This window comes from Arachis ipaensis, chromosome B4, assembly GCF_059453495.1.
Source record: "Arachis ipaensis isolate K30076 ecotype BB chromosome B4, ASM5945349v1, whole genome shotgun sequence".
Classification (NCBI taxonomy): domain Eukaryota; kingdom Viridiplantae; phylum Streptophyta; class Magnoliopsida; order Fabales; family Fabaceae; genus Arachis; species Arachis ipaensis.
In genome coordinates, this window is record NC_142439.1 from 123,592,501 (window position 1) to 123,606,476 (window position 13,976).

General features: G+C 35.6%; 1 protein-coding gene across 1 annotated transcript in view; it reads left to right on the forward strand.

Annotated features, from left to right (window-relative positions):
* LOC110262441 (putative polygalacturonase) overlaps positions 1-1,992 on the forward strand; it is a 2,121-nt gene extending 129 nt beyond the window's left edge. The window contains exons 1-7 of the mRNA XM_088484177.1: positions 1-98; positions 388-705; positions 797-917; positions 1,008-1,182; positions 1,293-1,363; positions 1,482-1,612; positions 1,939-1,992. The exon at positions 1-98 is cut by the window's left edge and continues 129 nt beyond it. Coding sequence (XP_088340303.1) covers positions 1-98; positions 388-705; positions 797-917; positions 1,008-1,182; positions 1,293-1,363; positions 1,482-1,612; positions 1,939-1,992 — 968 coding nt within the window. The remainder of the gene's footprint in view (positions 99-387; positions 706-796; positions 918-1,007; positions 1,183-1,292; positions 1,364-1,481; positions 1,613-1,938) is intronic.
* The last annotated feature ends 11,984 nt before the right edge of the window (positions 1,993-13,976 follow it).

Consider the following 13,976-nt stretch of genomic DNA (forward strand, 5'->3'; position numbering starts at 1 on the left):
TGATGAAGGAGCTGGCAAGAAGGGTGGCCAACCTTGGAATTCGAACGAGTCTAATAATGGATCTAAGGCTTCAAGATCAGATCAGGAACGTCATAAGGGTATTGCTTGGACAGAAGATGAACACAGGTCAGTTTATTGTTTACTTAATTAATTATAATAACTAATTTAAGTAAATCGACAACACTTTGATTATTTCCAGTAGGTTTAATAACTAATTTGAGAAAAATAATTATTCGAAAAAATAATCTTGATTTTAGTCATAAAGATATGTCAATCCTATGATTTTCTTCCTTCTAGGTAATTTCATACTCTCAATCCCCTTTATTAATAATTATTTTGTTGAATTGTGAGAAATTCAATGAATCTGTAATTGATATACTGTTTTAGGTGGCACTGGTGTTGCTGCTGGCATTGAGCAATGAAGCAAGAGTTAATGGTTATGGTAGTTCTGAGCAATGTGAATATAGTCCAGAACTAGCTCCAAGACCACACAGTGTCTCAATTTTGGAGTTTGGTGCTGTTGGGGATGGAAAGACACTGAATACCATTGCATTCCAGAATGCAATATTCTATCTCATGTCATTCGCCGATAAGGGCGGCACTCAGCTTTATGTACCGCCTGGACAATGGCTCACCGGAAGCTTCAACCTCACTAGCCATCTTACCCTCTTTCTAGAAAGAGGTGCTGTCATTATTGGATTTCAGGTATTTTTTCCCCTTTTGTGCTTCTTTGATTCTTCTATTTTCACTAACTTGTTAGAGATGACATGTTGCTATATGATTCATCTTTGTTTAGGATCCATTTTATTGGGAAGTTATTAATCTTTTACCTTCTTGTGGACAAGGAATCAAAGCTCCCGCCGGAAGATACCTTAGCTTGATAAATGGATACATGTTAAATGATGTGGTCATTACAGGTTTTTGTTTAGGATCTTTGTTTTCTTCTCAATTAATTGGTCTGTTTCTTTTCTCACTTAAGCTCTCATATATCTATGTTACATAATCAGGCAACACTGGGACCATAGATGGTGTTGGATCGATTTGGTGGCGATCCTTTACTTCTCATTCCCTGAACTATAGCCGACCTCATCTAATCAAATTAGTCGCATCTAACTCGGTGGTAGTTTCAAATATCACATTCCTGAATACCCTTACATATGGCATCCACTCAGTTTATTGCAGGTAACATTTTATGCTCCTTCTAAAGCATTGAGTACATTGTTACTTATTTTGAAAGAAAATGGGTTACTGATCTGGTGTAATGTAATGTACTGTACTGTATTTTAATGCAGCAATGTACATATTCACAATATTTCAATATCAGCTCCTTCAGAATCCCCTTTCACTGTTGGCATAGTACCAGGTTTGAAACTTGTTATCATGCCTTATATTTTTACTATATTTTCTCTCAAATTCCAAACTTTATTGAAGTCTTAATCAACTTGTTGTATAATGTGTTTTTTTTTTTTTTGTTTTTTCAGATTCTTCTGATAACGTTTGTATAGAAGATTGTACAATTAGCATGGGGTTTGATGCAATTGCACTCAAAAGTGGCTGGGATGAGTATGGTATTGCCTATGGCAGGCCTACAAAAAATGTGCACATCAGAAGGGTGCATCTCTAATCTTCTTCCGACTCTACTCTTGCGTTTGGTAGTGACATGTCTGGTGTCATTTCGAATGTCCTAGTGGAGCATGTTCATCTCTACAACTCAAAAACTGGCATTGTGTTCAGAACCACCAGGGGAAGAGGTGGTTACATGAAGGAGATAGTTATATCAGACATAGTTATATTGAAGAACATGACTGGTACAAGATTCTCAAGTAATCTAAAAGAGTGGCATGGATAAAATTTACATGGTTTTGTTTTGTTAGTATGTGTGCCACCATGTAAATTCTGTGGTTTGTTTGATGGAGTTAATCTTTTCTTCGCCCGCAGGCTTTTGGACTTGGCTGGCTATGGAGTAGCTGTAGCCGTTTCCAAAGAATTTAAGGGTTCATTTCGTGGTCTCACATATAAATCTCCATTGCTTGATCTTATGATCAAAAGTGGGAGAAATGGTAATACTTATTTTTCAGTTAAATTAAGCTTTTTTTGTGTCGAGGACATACTTCAATTTTCATTTGTTTACATAACACATTCTTTCCTTGATCACTTGTGTCCTTTCAGGCAAAAACAATGGGAAAGGATACTACTTTTATGAAAAGGGTAGCAAGCCAAAACCCGATCTTTCAATATTACCAATTGTTGAAGAGTCGAGAAGACTTGCCAATATTATGCCTGGTGGAAAGGTGCTTTTCTTTTGAAAATTCTGTATTGCAAGTGATTGTTTAATCATAAGCTTCCTCTCACTACATTGAATCTATATCTTCTTGAATTTTCTCGTCGGCATTAGCTTGTGTAGTGAAGCTGATAGCATTTACTCTTTTTACAGCCTATATTTATTACTGACCAAGAGATTGTAGAGATGATACTATTTCTAATAGTGAACGAGGCATGCCGTGTTTTAGATGAAGGAATGGTTATTCAAGCATCAGACCTCGACATTGCTTGTGGTCTTGGGATGAGCTTCCCTAGTTACAGGTGGGTTTATCCTTTCTTTTTTCTTTCTTCGTCTAAAATATTGAAGGGCTAAAGCTAAGAAAAGGAATTTATAAAAGCATTGCAAAATCATTTGCTTCCATGTAATAATTTGTAAACTATTTGAACTATTAAACCATCATTTATGTTACTGCCCCTTTTGTACTTATCTAGTCCAGCATGTTTTATGATCAGCTTTTTGGTTGGGGCAAAGCATGTATATAACAGCCTAAAGAAATTGTCAGAATTATATGGTAACTTCTATAAGCCATCAAGGTATCTGGAGGAAAGGGCAATTCAGGGCATTCCTTTGATAAGATTCTATATCTGTTATTTTCTATTTGAATTTCATGGAATTTAATATTTTCAATTTTCTTTGTATATGAGAAAAAAATGTTAAATTGACATAGTTACCTTAGGATATTTAGATAGTTAAAGTTGAAAAACCAAGATAACTAAGTCTTGCTTACTTTCTTGTATGTGACTGTTTACTTTCTTTGTACATGAGAAAAAAATGTTAAATTTTCTTGGTGTAAGTGACTGCTTACTTTCTTGTAAAGTCCTGTAAATGGTAACTAATGAAATTCATGCTCTTCTTCTGCATATTATACTCTCTTCCAAGATTGTTTTGATTATTGGGTGTGTGCAGTGTATTTTCAGATGTATTTGATGAGAAAATTTTCAAGAATCTGGAAGTTGGCTCCCGAGCCAGAAAACACTTTACTTCATGGTCTGGTGTGGGTTAAATGTTACTAAAGATATTTTGTGCATTTAAATGTTACTAAAGATCCATTGTAATATTTTTTTTTGTTAGCAAAAAAAATCTTTTGTAACATTTATTTGAGTATTACTATAGAATATCTATTGTAATATTTTTTAAAATGTTATTAGAAAGATTTATTGTGATATTTTTTAAGTGTTACATAAAATATCTATTGTAACATTTTTTAAGTGTTACAGAAAATATCTAAGGTAACATTTTTCTAAATGTTACAAAAATTATCTATAGTAACATTTTTCTAAATGTTACAAAAAATATATATTGTAACATTTCTCTAAGTGTTACCATGAATGGTCTATTGTAACATTTTTCATAATATTACTATAGAATATCTTTTGTAACATTTTTACTAAATGTTATTAAATCTTTAGAAAAATGTTAGTAAAATTCTTTAGTAACATAGGGTATATTTAAAATTTGTTAAAATATTACTAATATACATAGATAACATTTTAATATAATTTAGTAACATTTTTTAAATGTTAGTAAAAATCAATTATGTAGTAGTGCGGCCCCTGACAAAAAAAATAAACCCAACCCGGCCCCTGACAATTACTTCGAAAGGACAACGAGGCCCTTGTGCCAAAAAAAATTAATGTTATTTTTTTGGCATAGGGGCTAATCAGTCTCAAAAAAAATTATCAGGGGCCAGATTGGGCGTTTTTTTTTTCTTGGGGGCCTCGTTGTCCTTTCGAGATAATTGTCAGGGGCCGGATGAGGTATTCACTCTTAATATTCACCACTCAATTTGACCCCAAATACTTATATTCTATGCATGATATTTCATTGAGTAAGCGTATTTATAATACTCAATTTGACCTCAATTTGGATATAATATTTATCTAATAAGCGTATTTTGTATGTCTAATAGTGTTTTAATAAAAATAAAAAATATTTTGTCGAATACACTTAAACCACTATAAGATACACAGTAAATGACGACTGCGAATTACCAGTCATTTATAGAACCATCGCCAATTAATGGAATAGCAACGGTGATGGTAGTGTGCATCTAAAGCGTTGCTGACTGAAGAGATCAGTGGCGTTTTTGTCTTCTAACCGCATCAAAGAACATATTTTTGGACTGTTTAATAAAATGTTTGACAAAAAATAAAAGGCCTCATTCTTTCACTTTTCGCACGAACTCTAGGGGAGAAAAGGCGCCAATCACCTTCTCTAAGATACACTGCCGCCGTGACTCATTCCCTCCGTCAGTTCCAGCAATTTATTCCATGGCATTGTTCTTCTCCGTCACTGGTGTGCTCCCTACGTCGTCTAGCTCGGTACCGCGAAAGGAAGGTGAAAGCAGTCGTCCAAGTCTCCTCAATCCGCGGTGCACGTCTGTGTCGTCGTCGACGTCCTTCCCATCCGTCCGTCCTGGTTTCGTCATCGACACCCTCCCTGCTCCCCTGTTGTGTGCTGCTCGATCGCTCCCTCTCCCTTCTCTCTGGTTCGTTCTTCCCATAGCTGTCAGAACCGAACCGGTGATCGAACCGGTCAGGTCACTGGGTCACTGAATCACTGGTTCAACCGTTGGGTTACTGGTTGAACCGGTTGACTCGGTCCTATGTAAATAAAAAATAAAAAATAGTTAAAAGTTTAAAATTAAAATTTAAAATACATATTTTTACTAACATTTTAGAATATCAAGTTATTTTAAAACAATATGGAACATGAACAATAAATATTTTATTATTTTTACTCTATCATAAATATTTTTATTTTGTTTTTATATTAAAATAACTATTATTTTTAAATTTTAATAATTTATTAATTAGTTTATATCTTTTATACTATTATATACTACAAGTATTTATTAAAAAATAATATTAATAGATATTATATAATTATAAAAAATAAGTGAGTTTATCATTATTGTTAAATAAAAATAAAATTAATTTAAGAATGAGTGAGTTTATAATTAAAATTAAAATAAATTAAATAAAAGTAAACTATTTGATAGAAGATATCTATATGTATTATAATTTGCATAAATTTTAATAGAAAACATAGTGGTCTGGTGGTTGTGGAGCCTTTTGGTTTCCTTGAGGGCAGGGGTTCGAACCCTACCTCAAGCATTTTGGAAATATTTTCTTCCAAGGGGTTCGGTCAGACCACCTCACCGGTTTTGACCGGTTCGCATCGGTTCACACCGAGTTTTACCGGTTCAATTCCTTCTGCGGTTCAAATACTAGACCGGATTGGTATAGGATCCGGTTCATCAGTTTTCTGGTCGAACCAGCTGGTCCGGTCCGATTTTTATAACTATGGTTCTTCCCTTTTCTTCTTTTTTCCCAATTTAATTCTGCCCCAATTTTGCCCCAATTGTATAACTATACAAAATGAAGGGGAAAAAAAAAGAAACTAAGCTTCTATCTACATCATCTAACATGGTGGTGTTGTTAGATTCTATGTATGGAAAGCTTTATGAAATGTGTCAAATTTGAGGTTCCTAGTTTGAACTTTGAATCAGAGGTATATTTTATGTTCCTACGTATTTTTTTTTGTATTAAAATTGTTAACTGAAAAGAGAATTTTGTTACATTAAGCAAGAGCTAGATGCTGGATCCCAATTTCAATAATAGTAGTTATCATTGCAATACGTTCTAGCTCAATGTTTTGAGTTTACTAGCAAAGATATAATTGACTTAGGTCCACCCATGTCAGTTTTCATATATCTCAGTTCAGCATGCAAGTTAGATAAGATGGTATTAATGAATTCTTGAAATAAAGAACTCTCTTGAATAGAAATCTGCATTGCTGGGTCTAAAGTGTAAGCAAGGAAGCACATAGCATAAGAAAATAGTGACTACTCTTCACTATTTAGCATTCTTAAAGGAAATAAATGGGGCCAATTAATAGGCTTAGCATTATGCATTCATCTTTGAAAACCCTGTTCAGTGAATGTCAGCATGTTCAAAAGAATGATCAAGTCTTATAGTTCAGGTGATGAGATTAAAATTATTTTATAAGAGGTTATAAAGAAGGGAGAATGGATGTATGGTTATATTAGTTTGTTAGTTCTCTACTTTACTCTCAATCTCTGTTTGTGCATAATTTCTCTAGCTCAAGTGTTATTCATCTTTGTTACCTTGCAATTTGATATTGGAATTCATTTTTTGCACTTTCGATTTGGCTTAAACTAATGTACTTTTTGCATGACTGTGTGGTTGAATAAATTTAGTAGAATCCATTTTTATATTGAAAGAATATTGGGTGTTCTATCAAACTATTTATGAACTGTATGTTCTCTTATTCTTGGCTTGTTTTTCATCTATTCAATTCGGGCAAATCTTTATACATAATCCTGTCTATTTTTAATACTAAAATTTAAATGTTTTAAGTATGCTTTTTTTTTTTTGGATTTTTCTAATGACATATTGTAATTTTGGACAATGTTACCAGGTGTGAATAGTGTAAGAAGTAAATCATATAGAATGCTAATTGTTACCAAATTTGGATGAAAGTGAAATTATGTGTGTGCTTTGTAATGCTACTCTTCAAAAGTTCTTTTATATTTTCAGCATTATGACTATAAAAGTATGCAGCTCAGCCTGTGTCTCCTCATCATTTAATTTGGAACATACATTCTTGAAAGAAATAAATAGGGCTTGTCTCTAAATCACTAATAATTGAAAAAACTTCGGTGCTTTATTTTCATGAGCAGTCTATGTCCTGCTGCAAACCATATTGTATGATTTTTATGTTTCTCCTTATGGATGTTTTTAATTTTGCAACTTCTTAGCATGAAATGTTGTTGATTATAATTCTGGGTTTACTGCTTTTTCCTCCTCAGGTGCAATTAATAATTAGGAACATAGTTAGGGACTTCTCGTTTAGTTATCACTTTTTCTTGCCTTTTAAAGATTCTATTTTGCTATATAACGTTACTATTTGGCGATAAAGTATTTACTTCTTACATGATTGTGTGCTTGAATAAATTCCAAAGGAAAACTCTCGAACCCTTAGATTTACAGCAATATACATATTCTGGAAATTTGTTGTGGAAATATCTTTCTGTCTCACCGATGAACTAGTTTTTGTTTTGTTTCTGATGTTAAATTTGGTTCTGGTAAAGTCATCAAGTTCATGCATGACAATGGAGAAAACTGTTGACAAGTTGTTTGAAGAAATGAAAAGGAATGGCATTGTTCCTAGTGTTTACACCTATACTATTTTGATTGATATCTTTTGCAAAGCTGGTTTCATCCAACAAGCTCGCAAATAGTATAATGAAATGTTAAAGGATGGTTGCAAAGCTAACGTGGTGATGTATACTGCACTCATTCATGCATACCTGAAGGCAAGAAAGTTGTTCGATGCAAATAAACTATTCGAGGTGATGGTACATGATGGTTGCAAGCCAAATATTGTTACACATACAACTTTGATAGATTGTCATTGTAAAGCTGGGCAGATTGAAAAAGCTTGCCAGATTTTTGCCAGAATGCGAGGTTACATAGAAACCTCTGATATGGACATGTATTTCACGTTAGATGATGATAACAACACTGAAGAACCAAATGTTATTACATATGTGGCTTTGGTGGATGGTTTATGCAAAACAAGTAGGGTTAAACAAGCCCGTGAATTGTTGAATCAATAGGACTCGCCCACATAGGTTTTTTCCACCCAAAATATGCATCATAGACTCCAAAGTTGAACTTTTTGATAGTCTTCTGATATGATTGGGACTGATTTCATTGTCTAGTGGTGTTGATTGGGACTATTGTAATTTATTGGTAGTGAATGTATCAGTCCTTACCTCTGAATCTTTGAACTGCTTTACAAATTCTGGTTAGACACAGCATGTCAGTAGCATCAAGTAGGATCTGCTGCGGATTCAACCTCCCATCAAATAGACTCCCAATTCCCCCGTCCAGTGGCGGTGGTGCCCCTGTAGCCTCATCTTTACGCCCCTTTCGTCCACCCTGTAGCGAACGACCGCCTGCTCCACAGACTTGCACGAATGATGTTCATAACTCGGAGCCGAACGACGAAGAGTTAGACCCAGAGGTAGATGAGGTAGATTCTTTTGAGCAAAATGTTGACAACCTGTTTGCTGCATCAGAGGCTCAGATGCACAAGGGACACAAGACCACTGAATTTTGGGATGTTAAAACAATTGATATACAAGAATTTATTTAATAAAATTTTCTATGCTCTATTTTTCTATGATTTCATTGCAGCTTAGCCACAATGGTTACTCACACAGACTAACTATGATTTACAAAATCCGATGGCACAATGAAACAAGTCAAATTGAGTGTGAAGGAAGCTATGAAGCCACCTAACGGTAGAAAGATCGTACTTAGGTTCAACAAAACCCTGCAACCAGTTGGAGCTGAAGCTGGTATACTGAGCGGCGTTCTCGGATTTCTAGAATCTTACTACATCAAGTTCCCAATCTGCGAGAAAGACTGGAGAAAGGTTCGCTCTAAGGACAAGATCTATAACGAATGTGTAAAGGTAAAAACTCATCTTTTTGTAGGATTCGATAATCTTAGTTTGACACCTACTAACAATTTGATTTTACTGTTGTAGGAAATGTTCCATTTTTGTTGAAGATAGTGGAGGAAATATCAAGTGTACTAGGGGTGTGCATAGCCCGGTCCGGCCCGGACCCAATGAAATTTGGGTCATGAAGACCCGGACCCGAAGAGACCCAGGGTTGACCCGGGAGAAAAAAATGAAACCTTGGAACTTAGTAAAATCGGGACCGGGCCATAGCTCGGGTCACCCGGACCCAACCCGGCGGCCCGGTAACTCAATTATGCGCTTATACAATTTGAATCAGGGGAAAAAAGGGGCTAGGGCATTAACGCATTCAGATCTGAGAAATTCAACCTCACTTCCTCAGCCATTCAACCTTACTCGCCCCAGTCCTCAGTCCCCACTCCCCACTCCCCAGTTCGGCAGTCTCCACTCCGCCACTTCCCACGGCTGACGCTGACCCAGTGACCCCTAACCTCATCTTCTCTCCCCACGGCCCACTCTCAGTCTTCCAGACGATGCACTCCCAGCAGCAGCAAGCACGCATCACGCAGTCACCCGCTACTCCGTCCTCGTCTTCCCAGCAAGCACGCACCAGGCAGTCTCACCCCACTACCCCAGTCTTGAGTCTCTGGTGAAGCCATTCGTTTGACGGACGACGGTGCTACCCTGCTTCTCGTGACGTGTCGCATCTGTGCTTGGCCCGTTCGTCTTCTTCCTTGCTTCTCTGCTAGTCCTTCTCCTTTTGCTCCGCTCTCTTCTCCGGTCTTCTTCTCAGGTAAACAATTAATTTTGTTATTTAATTAATATTCTGATTAGGGATTAGGGATTTTGATAATTTGATTATAAAAATTTGTGAATTTAGGGATGTGGTTGTTGATTTTGATTATTAGAATTCTGATTAAGGTTGTGGGTGTTGATTCTTTATTATTGTGAACTTTGATTATTGTGAATTTAGAGATGTTAAATTGTTGATGCGTTTGGTGTTTACTGATTTTTTTGCTAATTTGTTTAGTTGATTATTGTTTTGTTCAGTGTACTGTTTAGTTGATTATTGTTTTTTTCTTCATGATTTATTATAAGGTTTCTATCTTTATGATTGAGGAGAATACAAGAATGGAAATTGAAGCTCAAAATCCTGTTGCTTCTGCTGAAAATCCTGCTACTTTTGTTGAAAATCCTGCTGCTTCTGCTATTGATGCCGCCACAACTCCTGCTGAACCACAAGTTAATGAAAAAGATAAGGATACAAACATTGAGAATCTAGAAGCTTCTCGTAGGGGAAAGAAATCATATGTTTGGCAGCACTTTACTGAACTTCCGTTGGCTGAGACAAAGGGACAGCACTAGGCCAAATGTAATCATTGTCAGAAAAAATACGATTGTCATCCTACTAAACATGGAACAAATTCTCTAAATAAGCACTTGAAGAGTGCTCATAAGTGGATATTTACTAAAGCAGGGAAGAAGGGGACACTTCATGGTTATATGCCCAAAATTGAGGAAGAAGAGGATCTATGCAAAGCCTTTAAGGGTTATAACTTGGAAGATTGTAAGAAGTCTGTAGCTGAGTTTGTTGTACTAGATGAAATGCCGTTTAAAGTTGTTGAGGGGATAAAGTTTCGCAAGATGTTAAATCGTTTTGAACCAAGATTTACAGTACTATCTAGGTGGATAGTCTCAAGAGATTGCTTTCAACTATATTTAGATGAGAAGAAAAAGCTAAAAGAATGGTTGGCAAAGTCATGTGCTCGGGTTTGTTTGACAACTGATTGCTGGACATCAAATCAAAATTATAATTATATGAGCTTGACTGCACATTTTGTTGATGACGAATGGAAGCTACAAAAGAGGATTATAAATTTCTGTCAAATTGAGAACCACAAGGGTGATACGGTAGGAAGAGAAATCAAGAAATGCTTGAGAGGGTGGGGAATTGAAAAAGTTTTCACAATCACAGTAGATAATGCAAGTTCGAATGATGGAGCTATTACTTATCTTTAAAGGAAATTAGGTGCAAGAGGTGGGTTGGTGTGTGGAGGAAAGTATATGCAAGTGAGATGATGTGCTCATGTTCTTAATTTGATAGTGAACGAAGGAATTAAAGAGCAACAAACTTCAATTGAAAGCATTAGAAATGCTGTCAGGTATGTTAGGTCTTCTCCTCAAAGGACTAAAAAAATTTAAAGATTGCATTGAGGCCGAGTTAATTGAATCTAAAAGTCTTGTGTGCTTGGATGTTCCAACTAGGTGGAATTCTACCTATCTAATGTTGGAACATGCTGAGAAATTTGAAAAAGCTTTTGATAGACTTTATGATCAAGAACCTGATTTTCTTAGATGGTTTGGAGAGAACAGTGGGGGAAAAAAGAAAGTTGGTCCACCAACACCACATGATTGGCAACATGTTAGATTATTTATTGACTTTTTGAGAATATTCTATGAGATAACTTTGAGTTTCTCATCTTCTTTGCATGTTACATCGAACAAATATTTTCATGAAATTGCATCTGTTGCTTCTCAATTAACATCTTGGAGCCAAAATCATTCTGAATTGTTAGGAAGCATGGCATGTTCTATGAAATATAAATATGATAAATATTGGGGACCGGTTGACAAATTTAATCCATTGTTACTTGTTGCTGTTGTATTGGATCCTCAGTACAAACTAGATTATCTCTGTTGGTGTTTGGAGAATGTTTATAACAAGGAAGTATCTACTAGCATGACTGGTTTTGTTAAACTCACATTAGACATGTTGCATAAGTTTTATGAAAAAGAGGTTGCCGATGATAAAGGGAGAGATGATGGTGGAGATTCATCTAGAGATATTTTTTATGACAATATTAAAGTCTCAGCTGGTGCCAAGGGCGTTTCTGAAAATAGAGTGAATATGTGAAAAAAACAAAAAAGAGAGAAGGCTAATGCAGATAGCAAGTTAGATGTGGAGAGATATTTGGCCGAGGATATTGTGGAAGATGAGAATTTTGATATATTGGCTTGGTGGAAAGTGAATGCTTCAAAATACAGAATTCTTTCTCTCATAGCCCGTGACATCTTAGGTATTCCAGTTTTAACTGTTGCTTCTGAATCATGCTTTAGCACTGGTGGACGTGTGGTTGATGTCTTCCGTAACTCTTTGTCACTATTAATGGCTGAAGCTTTGATATGCACTCAAAGTTGGTTGTGCCCTTCTAAAGAAAGAGATGGAGATCAAGAGTTTGATTTATTTGATAGCAGTCAGAAGATTGTTGAAGGTACATTTATGATATTTTTATTATTTGTGACTTATATATTTCAAGTAATAATCTTTTATATGAAAAATGAGTAACTTTATATGTTTTGTAGGTTTCACTAATGCATCCACATCACAAGGAACAAGTTGACAACATTAATGGCTATTGATGGATGATGGTTATTCATGTGGAATTATTGTTTTGTAAACTTTAATATTTTGATTTGTTTAGTTATTATAAGACTAAGTTAATGTTTTATATTTAGAACGCATAAGACTTTAAGACTAATGCACAATATTGTGTTGTTTGTATTGACTTAAATATTTAGTGCTATTAGACAATATTAGTATTGATTGTGGTTATGTTTTAATTTTAGAAAAGGTAAGTTAATGTGAATGGCCCGGTTTTCACCCAGTTTTCACCCGGTATAGTCGTGGCCCGAAAGGGTATAGGTTTCATCGGGTCTAGGGTCGAGTTCGGGTCTCATAGATGGGCCCGGTACATATTTTGGGCCGGGTCTGGGTCACATCAAACCCGGTTTCACCCGACCTATGCACACCCCTAAAGCGTACAATTTTAAAAATGCTAGGGAGGGCTTGAAAGGAAATGAGGAACAGGTTGTACCATAATTATTATGACTCACAACTAACTCTTGAAAAAAATATTGAAGGCCGCCCACCGGGAATTACTATAGATCATTGGAGATGGTACCTTGATTATCGCAACAGTGAAGAGACAAGGTAATATATTTTAATTTCATAACAGAAAAAGTCTATTTATGTTACTTGAGTTAGTCAGAAATAGTGTCTACAAACTCTTACTTTTGATGCCATGACAAGAGAAGTGTAGAAAAAATGCTGAGAATCGATCAAAGCAGCTATACACTCACACTGGCGGATTGAAAAGTTTGGCAGGGCTCGAAGAAGAAGAGGTCATTTATTTTTTACTCTATTTTTGAACCATCTCTTCGTCTACATATTCACTTTTTAAACTATATTGTTACAATCGAAACGAAAAGGGAGGAGAGTTGGTAGAGGAGAGTTGTCGACCTTAACGCACAAACGACTTAATGGCTTCTATATCCATGATGTAGCTCGGGTTGTTGGCGTAAGTAATGTGTTGAGAATCGCTAAGTTGTTTCTCATAGGTTTTATCTTTTAAAATTGTATTAGAAGTCTATGCGGTTAGCAACTAGCTAATAAATGCTTATGTTTGCTTATCTATGTATGTAGGAAAGAATTGTGGATATTGAACAACATGATGAATCCTCTAGACTGTTGTCTCAGAATGATCCACTTGCTCAAGCTCTCGAAAAGGAGCACTCAAGTAGAGTGCGTGGTATGGGTTTGGGACCGACTTCTAATCAAATCTTCGGTATGAATTCCCATCAGCCAGCAATGGAGCTCAAAGGGAGGAGACCCAGAGGGTGCTGCTTGAACTACAAGCAGAGTTGGTGGCCAAAAAATTAAAAAAGAAGGCAGTAGAGGATGAAGTAGCAGCCAAGAAGCCAAAAAGGCAAGCAGTGGAGGATGAAGCAGCAGCCGGGAAGATAAACATTCAGGCAATGGAGAGTGTTCTGAGATGTCTAATTCAAGGATAAGGTGGGAAGCTGCCACCAGTCGTCGCCGCATGGATGAATTCGTTGGAGGGACAGATTGAAAAGTAGATCTTAGAATTGGGGAAGTTTTTTTTTTAATATACACTTTTTTTTGTTGAGTATGCAACTCTAAGTAAGGAATACACTTTATTGATATTTGGATAATTATATGAATTTTATTAATAGTTTTGCTAATGCCGTTTACCATCAAATTATTTTTTCAGATATAAAGTAATTTAAATTTGTAATATTAAGAAAGATTCTAAAAATAATAAAAAAAGAAAAAATA